The sequence below is a fragment of the Gavia stellata genome, chromosome 19 (genome assembly GCF_030936135.1).
Source record: "Gavia stellata isolate bGavSte3 chromosome 19, bGavSte3.hap2, whole genome shotgun sequence".
Taxonomy (NCBI): Eukaryota; Metazoa; Chordata; class Aves; order Gaviiformes; family Gaviidae; genus Gavia; species Gavia stellata.
In genome coordinates this window covers 14,181,307-14,206,735 of record NC_082612.1, presented here as the reverse complement: position 1 = coordinate 14,206,735, position 25,429 = coordinate 14,181,307, and the positions used below count along the sequence as shown (strand labels likewise).

The window sequence follows — 25,429 nt, the reverse complement described above, 5'->3', positions numbered from 1 at the left end:
CTGGGCTTCCTGGGGTCAGTTTTGTATCTATCTAGTCAGTTTAGCTGTTCAGCTTACAAGCCATGGCATAACCATAAATACTCTCCCTACAAGCATCTTCACATTACTTTTTTTCTTTCGTAGAATAGCATCAACCCAACACAGATGAGATGAACCCTTCTCCACCCTACATGTTAAACTTGAGAACTGTTTAACTCTCCTCTATACCTAAGGTATCATAAAAAGAAAACAGAACTTCATTACCTCCTACATATATACTGTCTACCCTGATCAGAAGCTTTCCCACAAATAAGAGCTCACCAGCATTTAAGGAATCAAGAGCAATTGGGTGGCTGCAGTTCGAGTCACTGGTTACACGATACAGGCTCACAGAATTACCGAGGTGGGAAGGCATCTCCAGAGATCACCTAGTCCAAGCCCCTGCCTAAAGCAGAGTCACCTAAAGCAGGGTGCTTGGGACCATGTCCAGCTGGGTTTTGATTATCTCCAAAGAGATGCAGTATTACATATTATAATAATACATTTAATACTTATGTAGTGTAACCACTCATTACAAAAAGGTGTTTGTCTTTTTTTCTTCTCCTCGTGTTCAATATTTGTATTCTTCAGGAATCTCTTAATGATTAGTCAGTGACTAGAAGTTAACTAATTTACCTGAGATGATTTAAAAAAAAAAAGCATGAAAGCTTCTATTAGCATAGAAATTTTGTGCCACTGTATGCTATTTAGGTATATACTAAAAGAGTCTTTCCCAAATAACTCAGGCTTCTAAGGCTATGATCTGGTTACAGAATCAAAATCAAACACTGATTGAATAAAGCAGAAGGCACTTATTTTAATAGTAGGTTTTAGAAAATGAAGTGATGGTCATACCAAATCTGCTTAAAGTTGCTTTAAGCAATAATTAGTCACAATATAGATATGAAGTCTTACTGACTAGATTGTCTGAGGATGCCAAGATTAAGGAACATGTCACAGTTGCATCCCTTCCATGGAAAATACACCTTTGTTAGAGACATGTGCTCAGGTGTGAATTTATTTTCACAAAACAGGGACTGCAGCTGCAACACAGGTTTATAATAAGTGAACTCTATAAAAGGGCTAAACTCTCTTGTACTTCCCACTGAGAATACCCCATCAGCTGCTAAAAGAAAGGGCTGACAACAGATACAGAGCCAAGCAGCCTGAGCAGCTGGCAGATTAGAAAGAACTGAAAATTTTTACAGTAGGAATATTTTTAGAAGGAGTAGCTTCAGTCTGAGGATCTGATCCTCACACTGATGATTTGTGGTTCTTTTTGTTTGTTTGCAAACTAAGCTTCTTCCAAACATAGGAATTTGTTGGTACAAATCCATAGATAAAAAAACCTCCTTAGCCAGAAGTAATTTCTAGTAAGTACATCACTATGTTGATGGATTAAGCCTCTTCTCCAAAATTGTTAAGTGACTAATACATCCCCTTCGCGGACCTCTTCATTACAGAGAAATTTAACGTTGTTGAGTGAACAATTGACTACATGTACAGAACAAGAACCCAAAAAGTCTAAAACCAGAGTAATTTCAACTAAAAAGTTTTAAAAAGACAATTAAGTAAGTCAAACCTATTCACAGAAAACATGATGCGGCATAAATACCTACTTCATGTTCCTACACCAAGAAGTGTAAAAGAAATTGTGAAAGCCAGTCATCCAGAGGCTCTTGAGATTTGTGGGTTGTTTTTTTTGTTGGTTGTTTTTTGTTTCGTTTTAAAAAGCTGTCCTTTGGAGAATAGCATATAAAGACCTGTAAACAGAGATTGATTGTCCAAGCTTTAACTGAATTTTGATATTTTTTTAAATGTAAAAAAAAAAAAGTCCTGTTGTTATACAGTATTTGGTGAAACATGTAAAACTTCCATCCAAATGCATAATTCCACTTTTGATGAAGAACCTTATAGACTGCAGAGGAGTTAAGGTTTCTTTGTATTTTGTAAGGTTAGCATCACATCACAATCCAGTAGAAGTCCCTTAATTTTTTCATGGAATTTCTCTCTGTACTGGTTGAAGTGCATAATGCTTTCTGGTTCTTCTTCAAACCAGAACTTGTCAAACTCATAAACCAGATAACCTGTGAAGAAATAAAATACAGATCTGCAAAAACTACCTCCACAATTTTCTGCCTTGATCTTGCTAGACCTAGAATGATCCTTTAGACTCTGTTCAATCCCTTAAAATGGGGAGTGTCCCTCCTGGTCAACAGCAAGCTTTTGGACATTGTAATAATGAATAAAAAAATAAATCTGCAGGCTCTAACATAGAAAGCCGCCCAAATTTATCCCTTAAATATACATTTCTGTACCACAATGTTTAAGCATCAGGTGCATTTCCAATACCTGATCCAGAAGATAAACAGCTTGCTCTGGCTAATGAGAAGAGTGGAAATGCACTCCAAAAAACCTAAACGCTACATTATAGGCCTCCCCCTGGTAGTCTGTACTAAAGAAACTACAGATACTTACAGTAAAACTGATGGAAGTGCTCCATCTGTGGCAATCCAGAGACCACGTTGTACAGATGAGACTTTAAAGCACCATTCTTAAGTAAGCTGTATGCCATTTCTGTCAGATTGATTCCAACTATTGCATAAGAGTATCTGCAACACCAATTGTAGGTCACGTTTTACCTTACAGATCGAAGGACTTAAAAGCTTCCCTGAAACAGTCTGCATTAGGGTAACTGTAAGACTCAGTTTTTCCTATGATACTTGTGGAGAAGCTGACTCTAGCTTACAGACCACTCTTTCTGTTCCCTGGTGCATCCAACCGTGTAAAAGTTATTTAAAAACACTAGTTTCCTATACAGAAGTATGGCAAATGCCTCCATTATGCAATAAAGAGTTGGGAAGGCTTATCAACATTGACCTCAATTTCCTCATTTGAAATCATTAAATCTGCTGGAATATGAAAAATTGGGCATCAAAAACATTGTTACAGTATAAACAGAACCTGTTCTTCAAGCTGAAAAAATCTGGTTTTCTGTTGCATGGTGTAGAAAGCACCACAATAGAAATTCTTAAAGGACTGTTAAAACAAGTGTTTCTGGGGAAAAAAAAATAAAGTATTAATTTGTGTCAAGGATAGGGGTATTTAAGTGACCTAAATGTCCCCGATAGCCTGTTCATGACCTAGTTGCACAGGGTAATATTATTTACAATTGAAGTCATGAAAGCCTCCCATTCTTGGTAGGTGATTGAATTAACTGGGGACTAGATGGATCAGATGATATACAAAGGTTTACCATTTTTCGTCTGTATCTGACCGGTTTTAGAGTCCATTTCCCTGTAAAATGAGCTAAATGTTTCAATATGCAAAGTTTTCAAAAATGAAGTTAAAGTTGAACAACAACAAAACATCTATTTGCATATACTTATTACAGAACAGAAACCTAGCAAAAAAAGGGACCTTAAGAGACAATCTATACCTTCCCAACACAGGATCAGTAAGAAAGCAAAAAATAAGTATCCATTTCTAAACCTAATCTAAGCCTATTAAAAATAAAGCTAAGTATGATGTTAAATGTGTTCACTGTGTTAACCAAAGCCAATACTTTGCAACATTTTTGTCCCAAGAAGTCTATTCTGAAAAAAGGCTGTGTTCAGCTTCTCACGCCTTTCTACTGTGGCCCTTTTTTAATCCTTCAATGGAAAAAACCACAAATATTTTCCTCTTTATTTTCAGTACACATACTTGGCAGTCTTCACATGAGCTCTTACACAGAACAAGACAGAAAAAGTCATATAGTGACTTACCCCAGCTTTGGGTGATTTGAACGAGAAAGGATCTGACGAGCTTCGTCGGTGTAATGCTTACTAAAATACCTGTCAGTGTAAAATAGGATCTTCAGGTTGTTTTTTTTAAGTTCACATAAAAGAAAAATTGTGTTCAACATCAAAATTAAACTACTAATTTTTAAACTAAAGCTGAATACTACTCTGTACTGAAAAATGGCACAAAATAAAAACCAAGGGAAAGGTAGCAAATTAAATTATATTCAGCATGAACTAATACAGTAAAAAAAAAAAAATTTAAAAAATCATTGTCATCTGAACATCAAATATGAAGTTCACCCAAGTCCACGAATTAGCTTAGCAAAGTTATGCAAACCTATTTATTTTTCATTACAGTGATTAATTCAGGAATTTTGTAAAGTAACTTGTCAAAAACTTTTAAGTTATAATCTATCAAATCTACTATGACAACAAAAAAAATAAGGCATCTTGGGCAACTTTCTGTTCTTCCCCTCACTTGTTGGCCTCTACCCAACCACATGTTTACAGATGTGCAGACGCTAGAAATGTTGACTTATTTAGAAAATACTGGTTTTCACTGTACAGATGCCACCATTTTTATTTGCTTCTATTTGGTCTTTATTAGAAATAGCACTAACTAGAGAAAAATACGCAGACATTGAAAATTAGTTACAACAGAAATAAAATACTTCTTTTCACTTACACCAGATTCACTAACCCCAGCAGGCCCATTCCTCTGAAGTCTGTTTTGGGATCATCGCCTTGGAAGCCAATGTCACACCACTGCTTGGTGATTCTGGCCTTCAGATTCTCATGAGGCATCAGCAAATTCCAAAGCTGCACAAATATGCTTCCATGTTACGCACAGCTGCTAAAGTATTCCAAGTCACATAATTCAGAACACTTGCTGCTGCACGTTAGAAACCATTCACCAAGGAACAGGATACAATCTGCATGCTGTTTTCTGTTAGTGGCAATCTGGAGTCATACCACAATGGCTTATTTCAGCAGTTATGAAAATTATTACATTTAACACTAAACGTGGTAATTTCCCTTCACGGACAAAGCCACTGTATCAATACTAAAGAAACAAAGGCTTGTTTCGCTTCAGAAAGTTAATTTATGCATCATTTTCTGATAGGACAGCTACAAACTGAAATACAAATTCTCAACAAATATGTCAATGTTGGGGCTTGCATAGCAAGTTGAGATAATTATGAAATGCTAGGAAAATTACACGCTAATATATTTGCACAGTGGAAGCTATTTTAAAAAGCCTCAAGCAGTATTATATTATTTGCTATTATTTATTGTTACCTAAAATACATTACTGATGGTTTTTATCTTCCAGCATTAAACTATCCTCTTTGACATTGACTGAGTTGCAGTAGTAAGAAAACATTGCGCCTTTTTTATTTAGTAATTATTGGTTTACAAAGTTAGACATGTGCATAAGGTTAAATATCTTCTTAGTTACAATTCTTCAGTGACCTGTTACAAAATTATTTTGCTACTTATCTTCTGTTGTTATGTCTGATTTCACACCAAATAATCCCAGTGCAAGTAACTCTAGTTTACTAATTTGTTTTGCTTTGATGTTGTATTTTAATGTGCCGGTTCTATAATGGCTTAACAGTTCACAAGTAGAAAAGAGCTTTAAATAGGCCAGCTAGTAAGAATAGTACCAATAAATTAAGTTCATTCAAGCTGTTGGACTTGGAGGGAGAAAGCAAACAAACAGGTTTTGTATTTAAAAGATTATTTTCACCTCAATTAACTGTTCCTCATGTTCTTCGTTATCCGAATCATATGGGACCTTCCTCAGACTTTCCACATTCAAATAAAGTTTTCTATAACCTGATATCTGCAGTAAGGATATATGTAGATTTGTCTTAAACCTGAAATAATAACAAAACACCACACAGAAGCTATTAAGAGGCACAGTAAGCTATAAATTCTTGCTTGGACTACCAGATAAGACCTTTCTTATGTTAATGCAATGTAAACGCTAGAATTAGCAACTGCTTCATGTTTATCTTTCAAACTACAGCATATTGTTTAAGTATACTGTTATACTGATCTTATTTCTACTTCAAAAAAAAAAAAAAAGCTCTATCCAATTCCAGTGCTGCACAGTCAGGCTCTATTCACTTAAATTATGGAAGAAAAAAATAACTTAGCTAAAATCTGTGATGACATGAGAAAACACCATATATCATCCTGACCTCTGTCCTTCACCTACTCCCAAACTTTCTGTAAGTCTTAAAGTGAAGCTTTGTCAGAAATATTTATAGCTTCTCAATCACTCATAACTACTTATGCAGATGAATCCAAGCATTAATCAGCCATCACTCTACTCTCTCAAATATATCTAACCAATTACACAGTTCATGAAATCAACCTATGCGATAATCATATTACTTAGAAACAAGGAGTAACAGAAGGGACCTGCAAGACAGAGATGCAGTTATCCTAAATCCACGTCAATGAAAACTTTGCTGTTTGTTTTCTAGAACTGAAGAGGACATAACCACACCTTGTTTTCTAATTTCATTCCAAAAGATCTGTGCTGAATGGCCTAAAAATTTTATCAGATGAAGCAACTGCAAGAATGCGCCAAGAAGTCAGAACTATCTCATGAGGAACTTAGTCCGGGTTCCAAACGTACCCTGTATCCTTCTGCTCAATTTTCTTTTCTTTCATTACATCTCTGACGCACTTCTCCACTTCGGCCTCCTCAACATGTACAGCATTTCTTAAAACCTAGGAAGGTAACACAGTAGAAGACCTCATGAGGAATGCAGAAATCTTTCATCGGCTTTATTCTTGTTCCACAGCCTCTGTATACCTGCCACGTTATGCATTCTTTACTATAAAAGGAGAACAATTTATTGCAAATGCTTACAATAAATGGGCTCAAATCGCATATAAAAGATCTGCAATAATTACATAAAAGCATAATTTGTAACTTTGTCAGACTTATCAAGGAGCAAAAGTGATAAAACTTCCCTGGAGTAAGGAAATAATGCTTCAGAATTAGGAGACAGTCAACTAACAAAGCTGAGGTTTCAATGCTGGGGTGGAACAATAACTTAATGTAAGATACTGCTTTTCTGCAGTCTTGATAATACTTGGTAATTACACACTGCCCACCTAAATCACTTCACAACAATTTGTCTTCTAAAGTTTTTATGGTTGCAATGCATTCTTTAATACAATTCATGCTACCACCAAAGCAGCTTCATTTCAGTAAAGCAAAAGGTTAACGCTTTTAAAACTGAACATTAATATATTTGCTATAACCACTTAATTAAGAGAAGCTAAAAGACCCACCCATACTGTGCTCTACCGCAACAAAGATGCGTTACTAATTTGCTCTCAACACCATACTTCAGTCATCAGCTCAGAAAAGGGAGAATGCAGTCACCTCACTGTCTAAAGGGGAACAGTTTTGTTCAAGATATACAAATTTGAGGGTTTAGAGTTTTAGCTTATGTCTAACTGCCGCAGAACGATTGGAACGAGCTTGTCAGTTAAATGTCTACCTGCAAACTTGCGTTACTTTTTTTTTCTCAACAAACCAAGATGCTATTGTATACACCGCATTTAATTGCTTTATCCTTATCATTTATCTGTATCACGCTTCTGGTTTCTATAGAAACAGGGAAAGAGATTGTCGTGACAGGGAGAACTGACCCTCGCCAAGAACAGAAGCTCTGTATAACAACTTGTCTGACTCGCTGCTAAAGAGCAGGTAATCTTTCAGAGAGATGGAAACAAACATTTGAGGGGACATGAGCTTATTTTTGAGAAAGCTTGACTAACCCTAGCATACAGAACCCAAAATTCTCTTCTCTCCTCTCTGCCTTTTATTCCTCTACTTTCCTCCACCCTCAAAAAATAAATGCACGTGTTCTTTCCTGGGATCTGTCCTGAAAGAAGGTTTTATTACAGTTTAATCTCTAGCATCTTTTACCTTATTCTTTGATGATTCCAGTGAATGTTCTGCAATACAAAAAAGGTAAATGTCACAGTTAAACTGAACCAAATTGTTTTAAATAATTGACAATAGGTGTTCTTGTGGCATGTATTAGGAAATTTTGCATTCCTTTTATACATGTAATTAATCAAAAATTACTCAATCTTAAAATTAAAATCAACAGGTAGCAGGTAACTAAAAGTCTTAATTTACACAGACTTCTTTTTTTAATCCTCAAGTACAATGCTGAAAAGAGACTCGGATTTTTTTAAAACATCGATCAATTACATGTACAAAAACAAAGACAAATTTGAAAAGGTGTCAAGACAAAAATACGTCTCTTGATGTTTTTCCATTCTTAGAAACGTTTTTGTGTTTATTATTGAAGAACAAGGAGGAAAAGTCACTTCCTCAAGCTATTGTTAAAACGGCAAAAACTACGAACTAGTTTCTTAAATTACTATTTTAGATCAAAATTTGCATCAGGCAGAATTGTGCATTTAATCGCTCTTCCTCCCTCCCCCAAAAATGCATTCGTGTCTGGTCTTTGTGGCTTTTTAATAACAGGAAGGTATAAAAAAAAAATACACGAAGTGAGGGGAAGACTGTGGGGAGAAATGTAAGACTTCGGATGCACTTTCTGAAGCTCACTGGCGGTACCTCAGCAAGCGGGCAAGGGAACCAGCTCTGGCACTCCGAAGTACAGCTCTCGCAGAAGAGCGGGAAGAAGGGAACAGTGAAGACGGGACCCAGGGGCTGCACTCGGGGCGGGGACAGGCAGGGCTTTCCAGAGACTGCTTGTCAGGGCGCCCCTGAAGCTCTCGGCCGGCCCCGGCCCCGGCCCCGGCTCCAGCACCCTCCGTTACCTATGCTCAGCGTCCGCTGCGCGCCGGCCCTCGAGCCGTCGAAGACGCGCTGCAGTTCGCACTTCCGCGTCAGCAGCCGCAGGACCCACTTCAGCCAAAACCGGAGGTAGTTGCTGTACAGGAACCCCCAGAAGTACAACAACATCTTCTGCGTGAAGAAAGCCCCGCCTTAGCAGCAGGGGCAGGGCGGCGGCAGCCCCCTGCGTGACCGGCCTCCCCGCCCCGACACCGCGGGCCGAGAGCACCCTCCTTCGGGGGCGCAGCTCCCCGCCGCAGCACCGCCACCACCCGCCCCAGGCCGGGTCCCCCTCAGCCCCGCGCCGCCCTCACGAGCCGCTAACGGTCAGCGCCCCCGCGAGGCCGCGCAGCCGTTGGGCTGAGGGCGGTACGCCCCCCCCCCCGCGGCGAGGGGAGCGGGCACCTGCCCCAGCAGCGCCGAGCGCGGCCGCCCCGCGCCCACCGTGGCGGCGAGTTAGCAGCGCCCGGCCGCCCCCCGCATCCTCCCGCCGGAAGCCGCCTTCCCCGACCTGGAAGTGATCGCGGGGCGGGGGGGCGGAAGTGCCGGCCGGGCGAGGCGGGGGGGGGGGGTCCTTCCCTGTGCCGGTGGCCGTTACCGGCCGTGCCGCGCGCTCCTCGGAGGGCCGTAACGGTCGCCCGGCTCCATTCCCTCAGCCGGCGGCGCCCGCCCGGACGCCTGCTGCCCCGCCTTGGCGGCTGAGGGTCCGGCCCCGCTGCCGCCGCTCCGGGGCGGAGGAGCGCTCCCCCTCCCGAGGCTGTCAGGGCGCGGCTGCCCGCCCCGCTGGGAGCCGGAGAGAGCCCCGAGCGGGGCAGCCGCTGGCGGCCGCAGCTCCCTTCCCTCTGCAAGCGCCTTTCCTTTCCGGGCGACGGGGGAGCGGGCAGCCAGGCGCTGCCATGGGCTGGCTTTGCGCGAGCGGGCGGCCTGGCTCGGGTAGAGCAGCTCCAGAGCCCGGAGGCTTCGGCTGCTAGTCAGGCGTCAGCGGCGCAGGCCGAGGTGACAGGCGGGCCTCCCGCGGCGGTGCCGCCCAGGCCCTCACACCGCCGGTTATGCCTTGCGCGGGCCTGCCAGCCGGGACACGCCACTCCGGCTTCAGGGCTGACCCCAGCGCTAACCTGGCACGGGCAGCCCAGCTCGTACCTGGGCCAGAAATCGGTGTACCGTCTCGCTGGTCAACACCCTCGACTCGTTCGTGATGCCTTACAGTTGGGGAGCGCTTGTGCGTGTTTACGAAACTGCGCTTGAAGGCTCGTTCCTTGCCTCTGCCACAGCTGAAGGCAACAATAATCAGAAAGATGTTATGAATTTAGTTGGGCTGGGTGCTTTTAAGGAGGGGTGCTTTGCCGTGGACCCTGCTTTGCCATTGCTGAACGGAGGTTCAGCTTGAGTGTTTTCGTTTAGTTCCGGTCAGTACTTCCATTGTGTTTTAATTACCAATTATTTCAGTAAACATGGGTTGAGCCGTTCCTTTGAGGACAGCAGGAAGGAATTCCTATTCCTCTAAATCATATGCAAAATTTGGAGGGTTGAAAGGGAGCTGACAGACTTGCTTGACCACATTCTGGTACATTTTTTAATGTGAGGAAGTTGAAGTACCTTTTACACAGAATCAAAAGCCACACAGCAGGTCTGGTGGCCTGTGTCCCACAGAGGATTTCAGAGGGTGGACCAACACATTCGGCATCCTCCCTTTGGATTTTTACACTCGTCGGGGTGCAGGGTTTCATGTGGGGGAATCACTGGTGTGTGAACTTCAATTGTTCGCAGATCTGATTCCTACTCTTAAATATGAGGAGAGATGGTGCACGTTACGAGGCAGCAGGTGGTCAGTTTTTTCAGTGTAACTTCTTAAGTGAGTAATCTGACTTTTAAAGCACTGGAGTGCTACTGGACGAAAATAAACTAAAAAATATTTCTCTCTATTAGAAAGTATTCTTACTTGGTGACAGGATAGCAAAATAAACTAAAAATACTTCTCTCTATTAGAAAGTATTCCTACTTGGTGACAGGATGGCATGATGGTTCTATCACATTACCTACATATAAGTCAGTCCAAGATAGCCAAAACCCAGAAAATGTCTTGAAAAAATATCAAAGATCCAGTGCCTAAGAACTGATAAAAGAAATTGGAAGAAAGAAATTTGTCTGCACTGCAGGACCTGGGTCAGCTACAGCTCCCACCTAGCTTGTATGGGAAACAAAAGGGAAAAAAAAAGATTGTGCTTCACCTCCCATCTGACGATTTGGCAGAGCACCGCTGCTGCGGTATTTAAACGCAGCCAGGCTGAAAGCTGCTCGTCAGGAGACTCCTGGCTTCGGCAGCAGCCGGGTGTCACAGTTTGATGTTGGGAAGGCGGAGGAGTTGTAACAGCATGAAGTGGAAGGGTGGTCAGGTCCTTACTGTCAGTCTTTATGCCCATGCATGGATTGCTCTGAGATAGTTTGTTAGGAGCATGAGCTACCGGAATTACTTAGAAAGTCCAGCAGATGCACCCTTAAAGTGTGGGTCCGTGCAAACAACACTGAGGCACATTTGTAGTTGATGGGACTTTTGTTGATATATACCAAAATAAAACCTTCCTACTGCTTCAAGAGTTTCACTTTCCGTTGCATCTTTTAATTGATTAAATAGCTTCATATCAATATGAATATTTTTTTCTGTTATTTATACTTGAATAGAAATTCATTTTTGTATGGATTGTTAAGAACCAAAGAAACTTCTTCTACTACAGGTTTTGGAATTTGTTCCACTTCCTGTTTGGGTTTATACCAGTCTTAAACTTTACCGTAACAATAAATACACACAGTATACAATAGTTGTTTTCTCTGTCAGTTCTCTTTGCTTCCAGTCTCCAGGACTGATGCATAGAGTATCCGGTGTTGACAATACATGGCAACATACTTCTCTGCTTTACAGTTAGACTTGTTGAGGTAAGCTTGAAAACTTTTAAGGTCTTGTTTTAAAGCACTTCTGAAATCTGAGAGTTTAAAAGACGCAAATTTTAATCTAGTCTATACTTTTTTTGCTTGTACAATGTTTTCTTTACTTAAGTCTACATTTTAAAGTAAAATCTGTAACCAATTACATTTCTTTATTTAAAAATATTAAAGCAAGCATTTTTGACAGGTTTTTTCACAGCTTTTTATAGCTTGTTGGTAAAAAGATATAGATCTTCTCTACTGTGAAGATAAAGGTGATTATACCAAACTTGGTAATTTCGGGTGCGTTAATTTCTCTTCAGATTCCAAACTTGATCAGTGTGTAACAAGCAAGTGTAAACACTCAACTTCAAGCTTCCTTGGGTTCTTTACAGAACCGAGTGATCCAGCTGTGAGCATGTTTGATTTTACACAGACGTCAGTACTTGAATCATGCAAGATGCTTCCATACCATCATGTTCAGACAATTCATAAATTATATTAGGACAGTCAAAAATATAAAGCAGTAGATTAAGAAAATAAGTTCTAGCTTCCTCTCTTTGTGTTCAGTAGTTGCCTTCCACTATTAGCTTCCCAGAGACTTTGGTTGAAGGAAGGATAATGACCTACTGTTTACCTTTTAAAATCACATTTCTTACGTGACAGCAGGGCAAATAAAAGGGGACTTTAACTAACAATATCAGTTGGGTCTCTACGCGGTCAGAAAACTTTCCATGGCAGCGACTATCACCTATTGTTACTGGCAGTTATTCTTTGTTCGTGTACCCTTGTAGATGAAGGACAGCTGCAACCCTTGTGCAAAATTATCCATTCTTTGTTCCACCCATGAGCCTGTATTTTGTCAAATATTTATTTTAATCTTTCTTATCTCTATTCTTGCTTACACACAGATGTGTGAAAACGGTATCGAAAATGTGAGACAATCATCTTAGCCAGAAAAGACAGTCAGTTACAAAGCATGAGGACAAGCCTAGAAACTCTTTCTTGCAGGTAAGCCACCTCGATGGAACTAGGCCATTGAATGACTTGCTTAGTGTAAGTATTAGAGGTTACTCAGCAACATGTTCTATATAGTAATTTTAAAGATGATCAGTTTGCAAAAAATGCAGAAAGTCTGCTGCTGGGATGTAAAACTGGTCTAAAACGTTTAACCCCTCCCAAAAAACCCTGTGCACCTTATTCCAGTTGTGGCTAGTTGGCCTATTTGCAAGTAGGTCCCAAGGCAGTGGAAGTTCACGACATTTTCAGTGATGAGGTATTTCGATTTTTTTTTTGAGGAACAGTTAATGCACTACCTCATCGTAAGTTAGTGCGCTGGCCTAAGAAGTCAGCATTAAGTAAATGATCACCACAACTCAGCGTGGCTGAGTAACTGCGTCTGCATTAGAGTAAGCCTTGATAAATAACATCTAATGCATTCAGTGGCAGTCTCCACAGATGTTCCCTGTACAGAGTGTAGGTTTGTTATTAGTTTCCGGCAATATGTGATGGGGTTTTTTTCTTACTGGGTCTGAAAATAAGCTAAAATTAAGTGTGTGTTAGATTTCTGTTATTCTTATCTTCAGTAGCCCTCCTGCTTGACCACATTATTTACATGTTCACTTTGGCTTCGTAACAGATAAAACACCGGCCAGTCAATTAAAGGGCATTTTAGTCATTACACGTGACATATTTAATGTTTATTTGTTCCTCTTAGTTCTAAATCTCTATTTTACTGCAAATGTGCCAAAATCTACATTGGTCCTCCATTAAAAGTAGTGCCTTGAGCTTTTTTCAGTTTGTTAACTTGTAGAGGGAAATGGTGATGAGGAGACAACAGCGTAAGAGGATCGAGTCGTAATCACATTGGTTAATATGAACAATTACAAATACATGTTCAAAGTGTAGCTTAAAGAAGATTTGTCAGTGAAGATATCAAAGACACAGAAACAGAAGAAAGAGGGAAGTTTAGAGTGGATGAGTACAGATCAAGAACAGTGAGGTTTAACTCGAGGTTTCATGGTGATTCACAGGGCCATACTCAGATTTGTAGTTCTCCATTTGTATACTGATGCAGGCTACTAGCAGTCTCCTGCATTATTAACGAATGATAACATTTATAATTCAAAGTAATTAGTCAATAGATAAGTAGACCCATCTGTATCGTCGTTCAAACACGGGAGGTTACACTAACCTTGCAAGAGCAGCAACGTACAATTTGGGGAGTCTGAGATTAACTTTCAAAAAGGAACATAGTTACAGTGCTGGTAGTATAAAGAGGACACGTAAAGGCAGCGTGCACATCAGGACTCCAGCATGCTTGTGTCCGCACACCAGTGTTGTAGGTTTTTGGTTTGCTTTACACAACACTGTTCCAAATGATTTAGGGTTTTGGTGTAAGATGAGATGCAGCTGTTAAGTAAACAAGTAGAGAAAAGGAGGGAAGACATATTGTATTAATAATACAACCGTATTTTTATACACCGAATTATATAAAATACTATATCCTTTGGGTAACTAAGGTAATACGTTCCATATGCTAGTAATAAAGAAATAGGTAACAGCTAACAGTAAGCAATCAGCTTACTGCTGTTACCAGCTGACCAAGTCCAGTATGATTTCTGACACTGTTCTTCAGATATTTGCAGTGCACAATGGGAAACCATATTTATTGCAGGTGTGGAATGGGATTTGTGAGCAGGTAGTGAACATGTCCCAGCGAAAGCCGCTGTCGACCTGCTGATCAGGTGTGAAAAGGAAGGCCTTCTTCCTCATAAAACAGCTGGTTCTGTTAAAACTATGTCCCTGTAAGAGATTCTGGGAAGCTCTGTAAATAAGATTTCCCTTTACTAACTATGTTATAGAAGATGTGTTCTAAACAGTGACTAATTTTTTGTTTGCTTACAGATTGCTAAGGACCCAAAAAGAAGCGTGCCTGCCGTAACGGGAGGGCACATGGGTGGAGCAGGGCCCGACAGCACACGTAAAATACCTTTACCAGCGTACACAGATTACATCAGGTTAGATTTTGCAGCTGCTTTCCCTACTTTTTCTTTAAAGATGAAGTGAAAAGCTGTGTTTCTTTATCCGACTCTGCTAAATGCGTGTATTAATTGTACACCACAGCTTGGCTTCCTGATACAATCTTACAAGCAGTATGCAAACAAATGCACCATTGGCTTTAAATTAACAACATACTCGTAACCATGATGATGTTGTGACTTGGGCTAAACAGTACCTGCCCAAGCGCTGAGCCGAGACGGTTGTGGCTGTGAAAAGAGCCCGTACTGGGCGGCAGTCGAGGGGGTTTTCAGTTCGGGTCCTAGCACCGGGAGGGCTGATGTCGGGGGAGGGCTCTGCCCAGGGCTTTCGGCTTTGCAGCGGAATTGGCGTGGGCACTCGTTCACGAGACTGGTGTCTCCGGTGGGAAGGCCCGGCGGCGGGCGGAGCGGGTGCCAGCGCTGCAGCCTGCGGCTCCCTCCCGACGGGCGCCCGCTCCCCGGGCAACGCCGCTGCGAAGCGGGCGGGCGCGGCGGCTCTGCCTCGCGGGGCAGCGGGGTGCGCGGGGGCCGGGGCATGCCCTCCCCCGCTGCCCCGGCCCCTTTCGGCGCCGGGGGCGGGCGGCTTAGCGCGGCGCGGACACGCCCGGCCGGCAGTTGCCCGGGCGGAGGCGGCGGCCGGGCGGCAGAGCCGCGGCTGGGCGAGGAGGCGCCGCGGGGGGCGAGCGGGCAGCGCCCCGCCGGGAGATGCGGCTCCGGCACGGCCCGCTCCTGACGGCGCTGTGCCTCGGCGCCGCCTTCCCGCTGCTGTGGTACGCGGCGTGGCAGGGGAGCCAAGGTGAGAGCGGGCACCGGCCGCGGGGGGCGAGGCGAGGCGAGGGCCGCCCCGTCCCGTCCAGCCGGGGCGCGAAGGGCGGGCGGCCCGGCGGCACCTGCTGCCTCCCTCCCGCCGGGCCGTCGGGGGCACCGCGGCGCTGCGCTGCCTTCCCCCGGCTGCGCCCGACGGCCGGGGGCCGCCCGCCTGTAACGGCCGTCTGACAGCGGGGCCGTCCCGGGACCGGCGTGCGGCACCGTCCCGGCGAGTGGTACCCAGTCAGGCTAGGGGCGGGGGCCAGCGGGGAGGTCGGGGCGCGGGCGGCGTCGGGTCGCCCCGGGCCGCTCCCGGAGCTCCGGCCCCCCGTGGAAGGAGGGCCGGTAACGGCCCCGCTGCCGGCGTGGGGCGCGGAGACGGTGCCCGCGCTCCGCGGCTCAGCCTCCCGGGTCAGGACGCCAGCCTGGGACGGGGGGCTGCCCCGCGCTCCCGCCCGCCCTGGGCTCGGCGACCCGCTCGGCTCTCACGGGGAGGGGAGGGGAGCGGAGCCGGGCGCGAGTGCGGGGCTTGGCCCCGCGTAAGGTGGAGGGTGCGGGTCTCGCCTGTTCCCCAGGGTCATGGCTTAGGGGCACCGAGTTACCAGCTTGCCTAACAGCTTGCAGGGTTGGATCCTCGGGTCAAACCTGTCCGATTAAAAATCTCCCAAGTTTAAGAAACCATTTTAATAAAAGTTTCTAACAGCCGTCCTGCATTAGGATGGAGAGAACAAGTCTAAAGCTGATTGCCGTGGCCGTGTTCTTCTTTTGAATATTACTTGAGGAGGACAAAGTAGCGTTATCTATTCTGCAGTTGTATTTATGCCTCCTGTACAGTCACTTTTCCGTGTGTATGTTTCCAGCACCAGAACGCAATGTTCAATCCAGAGAAAAAATACCTCAGTTTTTATATTTGTATTTATAAACTTTAAAATTACATAATATCTTTGATAGGTTATGTAGTTGTCACATGTTGGATAGATCTCCAGAAAGCCATGTCTAAGGTTCTCTGAGCCTACATAAGAAAGATAAAACTGATGCTATTTTCTGAAAATGAATTAGAAGATCTCTCCAAATAGTACCTCTGAGGCCTGCTGACGTGGCTGCTTGTCTGACAGTTTGTTTGGGGTGAGGGAGTGGATCTTTCAGTGCTTCCTATATACACCTTTACAAAAGGTCTGGGTTTATAGATCCAGAAGAATTAGAATAAGCCAATTAGTAATTTCTGGAATGATCACAGAACTCTGACTAGCTGTTAATTTATTTGTATTAATTGTTTCTGTAACAAATAGAAGTGGCAGTAGAGATCTTGGCCTCACAACGGAATATTGAATAGAGTCAAGACAGTGCTGATCCTCCTGCCTTTATCATTTCTTCCCAACTATACGGTTGTTTATCTTTCAACACTTGACACTTTTCTCAGTGGCAATCCTGCTAGGAGCGGGGAAGGAGAAAAAGAAGTAAAAGCAGGGTGTGTCTTAAGAAACTAAGATGGAAGAGACGATAGCGTTTGTCCCACCCGCAGTTACCACCCCTATCACCATTTTACTTTGTGACTCCTCGTTGCTGAAATTCCATTTTCATTCTGCTTTTTGGCCTTTCTCTGCTGGCATTCCGTGCTGGGGTGTTTTGCTCTGGGGTTAGGTTTTTTTCTGGGGGGAGGGGTAATACATGGTGTGGTATATATGTATATGTGTTGTTTTAACTTTTCTCTTTCCACAGTTGTAGTCTCCTCCACAGTAAACAGAGTAACTAATTCTTGTCAGATGGTATCATTTTCCTAATTATTATTATTAGCACCTGTTCTCTTAACAAGCTTTTAACCACTACAGTTGTAAATATGTAGTGTTCAGAGGCACATTCTCTCTTCAGCTTGGTAAATATCACAAATGCGTAAATAAAACAGTTGATCCTAGTAACTAGAGGAGGAGGTAACAGCATGTGGTGAATGACCTTGTATTAAGTTTATTTTGCTGGAAAAAGATGGTCTTTGCTCCTGAGTGGTGTTAGAAGATGGAAGCCTTTTACCCATCCAAAAAAACCCAGGAACAGCCCTATGTTGTTACCTTCTTCCACAGAGAGAGAAGTATTGGGAGCAAAGCGACCAACGGTCTGTTGTTGTCACAGAGTATCTATTTAAGAAGGTGGTTTGAAATTAATGTTTTCCTCTGAAAACAGGTAGATACCTCTGCTTAGATATTGTTAAACCTCTCTTCTTCCCTTCTGTGCTGCTGAACTTGCCTCTCCGCTGATGTGCCTAGAGCGCTACAGGAGGTCCCACTCATCTCAAACTGCAATGTTTGTTGTCTTTTCTAATGCCCTTTTCACTTATCCCACCTGTTACTGAGAGGTCAAGTACTGTCTTAGCTTGTCAGCTCCCTTCTCTTTCGCTCATTTGTCAAATGTTCTTCTCTGGCTCATTTTCTTCCACACATTTGTTAAATCTCCTCTTACTTCAGTTTTCTTCTCTGTTTTGCCCGTTAAAATGTTTAGGCTGCTCTTGATTTTTGACTACAGCGTGTCGCACTAAGCAGCAGTAGGCTGTAGTATTCCCTCCAGTTCCTATCCAGTTATTGTTTCTTGGATTGCAGTGATGTTGGGATAGCAAATAGTCTTTTTTGTTTGTTGTACGACTAGGACAGGGCATCCTAGCTCAAGAACGGTGGTCTTAAGTGCTTCCATAATGAAAAGTATAAAATAGCCCTGTAAAATGTTGCTCGCTTTGCTTGCAGTCTCGGAGCCTTTCAGCCCTTGAAGTGTACATCGGGTATTGGCTCTGTCCTGATTTCTGTGCAAATAAAAATCAATAGCTTAAGCCAGCGACCTTTAAAGGCCTTATACTAAGGGGCTAGCTAGCTTGAGAGATTTGAGTTGAAATGTGTTTGCGGTCAGTGACAGCAGTAAATAATTGGCTGTTTGGTGCTGCTTCTAACTACTCAGTGCAGCCTGAGTGTTGATGTGCAGTTGGGAGACTTAACTCGAGTACAGGTAACTTGAACTGGCATGGCAGGGAAGATGCTCCCGCGTCACTCATGCACTTAAAAGTGAAAGTTCAGAATCTACCAAAGCCACTGGACTTCAGCTATTGTGGATAATATTATATACATTTTAACTATCCTTACAAAGATGTTTTCATAGTCATTTTTTCCATTGCTTTATAAATATAAGCAGAGGTTTCGTTTTAAATAGGCTGATATTTTTGTGGCCAAAAAGAGCGATAAAAGTAATTACGGAGACAATTGGTAATCTACCAGATCTTCAGCAAAGCCTGATACTGTCTGTCTAAACTTGCATGGTCTGTCTGAACTTCAGCAGCCTCTATAGAGTGCTTGGGAAGACAGGCTGCTATTAGCAAGTAATCAGCTGGACTGCTGTAGCAATACCTATGTTCCATGTCCTGCATGGTTTTGCTGTGAGCTTTTTGGTCCCTCCCCAGGCCGCAAGCAAAACCTGTCTGAAGCAAACAGTTTGCATCTGGGAATAGGGAAGGCTGTTGTCAGGATGATGCAGATGTTCCTACTGTTGTGCAATTGAGTTACAATCCACTTGTTAATTCACCTAACCAAAAGTATTTGCTCTCATATAAATCCGCTTCATATGGATTTGTAGCTATGGAAAGTAGTATACAACTTACAATATATGTTGTGATTTTCTCATGCAGTGTCAGCTACTGTTTTCCATGTAAATATTACTCAGTAAGAAATACCACAGGTATACAAAAATATGAAAGTAAACGTAAGGAGGTAGCAAATCTTGAAAAACAGTAAAAGAGGAGGCAAGAGTGCATCATAAACTCATTATGAACTTACATAAAGTTTCTTCAGAGGAACGACTATTCCTGAATAAAAAGAAACTTTGGTGTCTTGGCTGCATAACAATGAGGTTTTTAGAAGTCACAGCAGTGAGGTAAATCAGGTCATCTCACATGGCAGTGCTGCTTCATGTTGCTTGTAAGGGTTACAAGATTAGATCGCTTTGAATTGATTTGTAACATGTTGCTGCCCTCTTCACCTAAATTTGTGGGATACTTTATCCAAGTAAATTAAAACTGAGCTTTGTCTGTAAGTTAGGAGAAAGTGATGCTAAAATATGATGTCACAAGGACCCAAGTATGTTACTATATATATGTTGAGTCAAACATTGTGAAACCTGGATTTCTTTAGTTATTCCTTTGAGGTGGGATGAAGACGAGAGAAACTGTACTTAACTGCATTCACAGAAGTATGCTTAAGGTTTATCAAATTGTTTAACATTAAATTTTTGACAAAACTTTTAATCAGTAAAAGGGGTACAAAGGGTTAAAAAGGTATTTCTGATGAAAGTAATTTTTTTTACAGTTGAAAGCCCAAACAGCTGATTACACTTTTCTTTTATTTCCAGTAATCTTTTGCCCACGGTGTGATGCTTTGCTTTGGCTGGCCAACCCCTGCTCCTGCTGTGCACCCAAGCACAGGTCCCCAGGAGATTCTGTCATTTGTGATGGAGTTCTTTGCAGGTTTCCTGGCCAGACCCAACTGGCACACTCTGGCTCAAAGCTTCAATTAAATAGTGGCAAATTGACAGATTTGATAAGGAGTCTTGAATTACACCATTCTCATTTCAGCCAATACAGCTTATCCAGATTTATGAACATGCAGAAGCCAATTTCCCTGCCTTCTCTAGGCCTGGTAGGCTGTGTTTAACCACCATTTTCCCCAGTTGTTCCAGTTGACTGGTAGGCTACATCTTCCCTCCTTGCCTTCACACGTATATTTCCTTCCAGTGGACCTGAGAGCATACATAGGTTACTGCACATCCAGGTTTTGCCCCAACATGCAGTCAGGATGTGGCCAAAACTCACAGTGCAGTAAGGGAAGAGTTTCTCCAGTCCAGTGATCACTTACTTAGTTTCTTTGCGTAGTTCTTCATTTAGGCATTAAACAACAACTTCAAATGGGACTTAAGACTTAGTATTTATTGATCCCAAATTTTATATCAAAATTCACATCCAAGACTTACAAAGGCTGTATAGTTTTACTGGCTTCTAAATGGGGAATTTACTGAACTAAGAGTCTGCTGCTTCTTGCGATTACTGGAGGCGGAATAGTGGCTGCCTTGTCCTCAAAAGTAGAGGAACTGAGTCGTAAATCCTATAAAGATTCAGGTACAAAATGAGACTAGTTACTCCTGGTTTTCGTAGAGAAAGGGATAGGGAACATTTCAGACCTCTCTTTGTTTGCTGTGCAGTGTCTCATCACAACCTGTACTTAAGCAAGGGTAAACATACGACCTTCACGCTTTCCTAATGTTGCACACTGACTCTTGAGGAACGCAGTTTTATCCAGAAATACTTTAGTTAGTAGCTAGGCATTTAATTAGATGTGTGTATAAATGAGTGATTGTTGCTACATCAGGCAGAACAGTAAAAATATTTAAAATACTAACCAAGAACCAGAACCAAGCAATAACCATTGAATGAAGTGAATGAGTACTTTTTATTTAACTGATAAAGGCCATATTCAAATCAGAATTTTCCACTGCTATTAAGAACCTATATCGTGTTACTAACGTTACTATGTTAAAACCAAAGTATACCAGTTATGGGCAAGCACCATGCAATATCCATTCAATTTGTACATTTTTCCACTTATTTTAATACTATTGCTTTCCTATATAGTGATGTTCTGACTGAATGTTTTAAGATCACTTTTCACTACATTCTAATATAGGAAAAGACTCGGATCTAAAATGAGGATTGTTTGCCAACATTTAAGAAAATATTATTGGAAGTTAATTGTATTTTCTTTGAAACAACTTTGCTTATCTATTTTCAGTTAGATACAGTATGTAAATGGTTCAGTACAAAGTATTCTATGCCAAACCCAATAGCGAGTCCATGTTCATTATACAATTGAATATGGTTTTAAAATTCAGGTATTAACTTTGATCTGCCTTTAGCTTCGTAAGGTGTTTGTATGTTTTAATACTGGAAAGCCATTCTGATTCTCTTCTTAGTATATTCTCTGTATGGGCACAGAGGAACCCTAACTCCCCTCCCAAATTGCTGGCACACTGTTTTTCTTTGATGTCACTGGGTTAATACAGTGTCTCTCCGCTGGCCTCCACCATCTAGAAGCTCCTCATATGGATACTGTCAAAGACGAGTAGACCTACCAGCAGAATGTACTGCTGCCTGGTTCCTCTGCTTGCTTAGATGTCTACATAGAGAGCTATAAAAACATGGTGAGAGAGTCCTCGCTGCACGTTGAGCCCTGTGCTTTGGCTTATCAAGCCTGCGTGTTTGATACTGCTGCGTCACAGCTGGGCAAAGGTTTCAGCCAGCTGGCTGAGAATTGTGCCTGGCTGAAATGAATCTTTCTCCTCCTATTTGTAGCCTCCACCATCTGCCATATCAATAGCCCCTGCAGCACAGTCCATGAGCATGGCCAGGACAGATGAGTGGAAACAATTAGAAGCTTCTTAACCTGCTCACTTAACCTTCCCTTTTCAACTGTGTAAAACAAACCAACCTCAGCACTGACTGACTTCAGAGGCTCATGAAGATTTAAGATACGCATTAAGACATGCTGTCTCCTATGCTTAAAGCTCAGCAATCGAAGCTACCCCAGTTCTGACAAACATTAAACATTACAGGTGAATGTACCCAGTGCAGGTGAAGCAGCTTCTGATTTTATGCTAGTTTATCTTGGCTGTCTGTAACCTGTTGGAAGACACAAATAATGCTGTGCTTAATGCTATAAACAAAATATTTAAAGATCATGCACAAATTCAGGAAGGCGTCCTTGCCTGGAAAGGCGCTTAAATACCCTTAGGCTTTAGCACATTGTTGAATTTAAGTGTTTGCGTAAGAACTGGCTGTTCTGAACTAAGACAGAGGCATTGTTTGGGGGATTTTTTTTCCCAACTTACTCTGAGAGAACAAAACCCAAGCTTGCAAAGCATGTAACAAGATTTAGAAAGGTCTCTCTATTTTAGATCAGTTACGGGAAGATAACAAACCGCCACAGTTATTAGTGCAGTTACTATCCCTCCTTTCTGCCACTCCCAATTTGCCTTTTATTTTCTTTTTCCTTTGAATGCTACGAGGAGATAGTGGTGAATTGTTCCACAGCTCTTAGAAATTGCCAGAAATCAATTGTTAATAAAACTGGAAGCATTTATGATAATAGGAAGTATGTGTCTGTCGAGCTAAGAGAAATAATCGGTTGACTTTCAGAATGAGTATTTGCTTTAGAGATTAGTATTGTTTCTAAACAGTTTCAGTTTCCGGGGCAGAAAGTTATATATATGTATCTATTAGGAGATAAAACACAAGATTGCATTTAAAACCGTTTTAAGTATTGCCATCTTAGAATTACAGTAGCCCTAAGTATATGTGACAATGTGTAGTAAACAGTCAGAGGAAATGCTGTGGTAAAGCTGAAAATTCATTGCAAAAGCTTTGAGTGCTATCACTGAGTCTGGCTGGTGGTGGGGTTTTTTCTCCCCTGGCTTGCAGCCAGCATAACCCCATTGAAATGTCCTGGTAGGGTTTCCTTAGCCCAGCAGAGTGATTCGTCTGCAGCTCACCAAGGAGAAAAGAAGCCTTTACCTTCATTTGCTTTTTGTAGTTTTGCCATAGGTCCTCACCTCGCCATTTCCCGGTTTTATCCTGACGCTCCCCATTGCTGATGAACCATTGGTAGACAAGGTGTTGCCAAGCCAGGCTGTCGCTGGGAATGGACAGTGTTTCATGATACAGCCGAAGCTCCTTTCTCCTGGCCCTCCTTGCCAGAGTGAGCTGTATTTGTGAAAACGCCCTCTCTGCTTCTTTCCAAGCAAGCTATTGCGAGCAGCTGGTGTAGTTCTCTGTAGATCCTTAGATACTTCAAGAGCAACACTTTCCACACACACACACATACTAAAATCCATTTAAGCTTAATGACCATTTAAATATTTAGAGTATTTAGCTTCATAATGCTTCTAATTCTATCTTCTTAGCTTGCTACAATTATAGCAGTAATACTGTTCATGACAGTACCTTATTGCACAGCAAAATACGAAAAGTTCAGTACGGCTTTCCAAACACAAATTTTTTGCCAAAGGTTTACTAGTAGTTAATATTGCTCATTTACATACACTCCAGTAACACTTAGAACTTTTCATGTTCTATTTCAAACTATGTATGTTTATAATAACAAACTTTTGTCAGACCCTTGCTTCCCCAGCTGTCAAAATCGAATAAGATAAGCCGTTACTAAAAGTCTTGCTCTACTAAGTGAACAGAGGCTTCAATTCTGAAAGACTCAAAAATGTGGTTTCCCTCTTCTGGCCTGAAGAAATAGACAAGGCCAATTACAAATGCCAGCTTCTTTGGGTGCACTCAGTGATTGCTGAGTATTGACCTTTTATTTGCCAGAGGCATCTATGGTATTTTGGTAGACTCACCTGTAAGTAAGCAAATAAAACTGCAATTACTTGGTGCTTGCCAAAATGTCAGCCCAGTAGTGACACCGGTGGTTTTGAGTCACCCTGATGCTGGACAGCTGAAAGAATTGTAAAAAGAGGGACTACAGTGCTATTGTTCATCTGCAATTTCTTTACTGATTCCTCCTATAATATAGCTGTACCGAGGGGAATTTTAGTTTGGTTTAGCAAAATCTTATGCTATTACAGGACTGGAAATGTCAGTGGAACAACACTTTCCAGCATTTAATTATGAAACACCTCCATTACAACATGATTGATTCCCTTTTCAGAAGCAGGAAGTTGCATCCTGTGATAACGTGTATTTATCCGAAGATTGCAGGCTTGCTCTTTGTTGTTTGCATCTTCCCATGAGCATGTGGAACTTTACTGCAGGTTAAACCTCCACTTTTTCTTGGTCCTTGATGCTATCTAACTCCTAATAAAGGCAATTGGAATTTAAAGAAAAATGCACATCCATTACTGTATCTTTAGTTTATACCTCTGAATTTGTCTTGGAATTGCAAGATAAATCTCCACCTTGTTTACATGTATTGATGCTCTATTTGGAATCACTTTCTTGCTATGAAAACAGTATGATTAATGTCGGTCAGTCACTAAACCAGCTTAAACCTTCTGTTTCCATTTTATTCGTATACATTCTAAAGCAAAAAGCTAAAGATTGGATTGTGGCATTGGACATATGGCTGCGAAAGAAAAGCATAAAACAAGAAAGTGTATTCCTACATAGTAGTTGATGAAAGGGATCTTCCTTAGGTGCTCCAATAATTTAGCTTGTTTGGGGTTCTAGCTCTGTAGCCTGATGCCTCATGACAGATTTGTACTGGAAATCTATTTTAACCTTTCCCCTGTGGTTGTTAAAAGATGGACTCTCCGTCTGTTTCCTCATTTGATCTTCTGTTTATTTATCTATTTACTTACCCTCTGATTATTTGTTAGGGAAGCCTACTTCAGTAAAGTAGAACTTTCTTGTTGCACGCAGATGAAATAATCCAGTTTTCCCCTCCCTTCAACAATGCTAAATTTACATTCATGGCTGCATAGTACAGAATACTTCTAGCTATGGCTGCCTTTCTTGCAAGTCAAAACATTTCTAAGACTGTCAGAAAATTTCAGGAAGCATTCATTTTATGGGCATTTTACTAAACATACTTTAAATTTTGAATGAGACCAATAATAATAATAATAGTATGTTTACTTCTTTTTTCTAACTACTTTCTTCCTAGATGTTTTAAACTTTGGGGTCTTCCAATCATACTTTATTGATTAAATTAAGGACTTGTGTTTACTGTAAATAAAATAACCCTGTTTATCTAAAATGCAAATTAATTCCAGTTTGAAATGGCTCTGCAAATCCTCACAAATTTGTATTACCTGCGCATTTTGCTCTTTGTCTCTTTTACAGGCTAGAATCCCCAGGAATTCACTTTTGCTGAGAGATAATGGTGGGTCCTAGAAAATGAGTCCTGCCAAGGATGGGACTCAGCACAGTCCACAAATACAATGGGAGACGTGTCTAAATAACAGCATGTTACTAAAAAAACCCAAAAAAA

General features: G+C 41.9%; 2 protein-coding genes across 3 annotated transcripts in view; one reads left to right on the top strand and one right to left on the bottom strand.

Annotated features, from left to right (window-relative positions):
- Positions 1-444: 444 nt before the first annotated feature.
- On the bottom strand, positions 445-8,827 carry ELMOD2 (ELMO domain containing 2). 2 transcript variants are annotated; one of them, XM_059826772.1, is made up of 8 exons: positions 8,631-8,827; positions 7,762-7,790; positions 6,454-6,548; positions 5,554-5,683; positions 4,489-4,622; positions 3,786-3,854; positions 2,497-2,630; positions 445-2,105 (listed from the first exon to the last, which is right to left on the bottom strand). In XM_059826772.1, the coding sequence occupies exons 1-8, from the start codon at positions 8,773-8,775 to the stop codon at positions 1,948-1,950; spliced, it is 894 nt and encodes a 297-aa protein (XP_059682755.1). In that variant the 5' UTR covers positions 8,776-8,827; the 3' UTR covers positions 445-1,947. The 2 variants fall into 2 exon arrangements, with proteins under 2 accessions (XP_059682755.1, XP_059682756.1); XM_059826773.1 differs by having other exon boundaries at positions 4,504-4,622.
- Positions 8,828-15,311: 6,484 nt separating this feature from the next.
- The window catches only part of MGAT4D (MGAT4 family member D), a 38,204-nt gene continuing 28,086 nt past the window's right edge, over positions 15,312-25,429 (top strand). The window contains exon 1 of the mRNA XM_059826892.1: positions 15,312-15,402. Within this exon, the coding sequence (XP_059682875.1) occupies positions 15,312-15,402 (91 nt within the window). The remainder of the gene's footprint in view (positions 15,403-25,429) is intronic.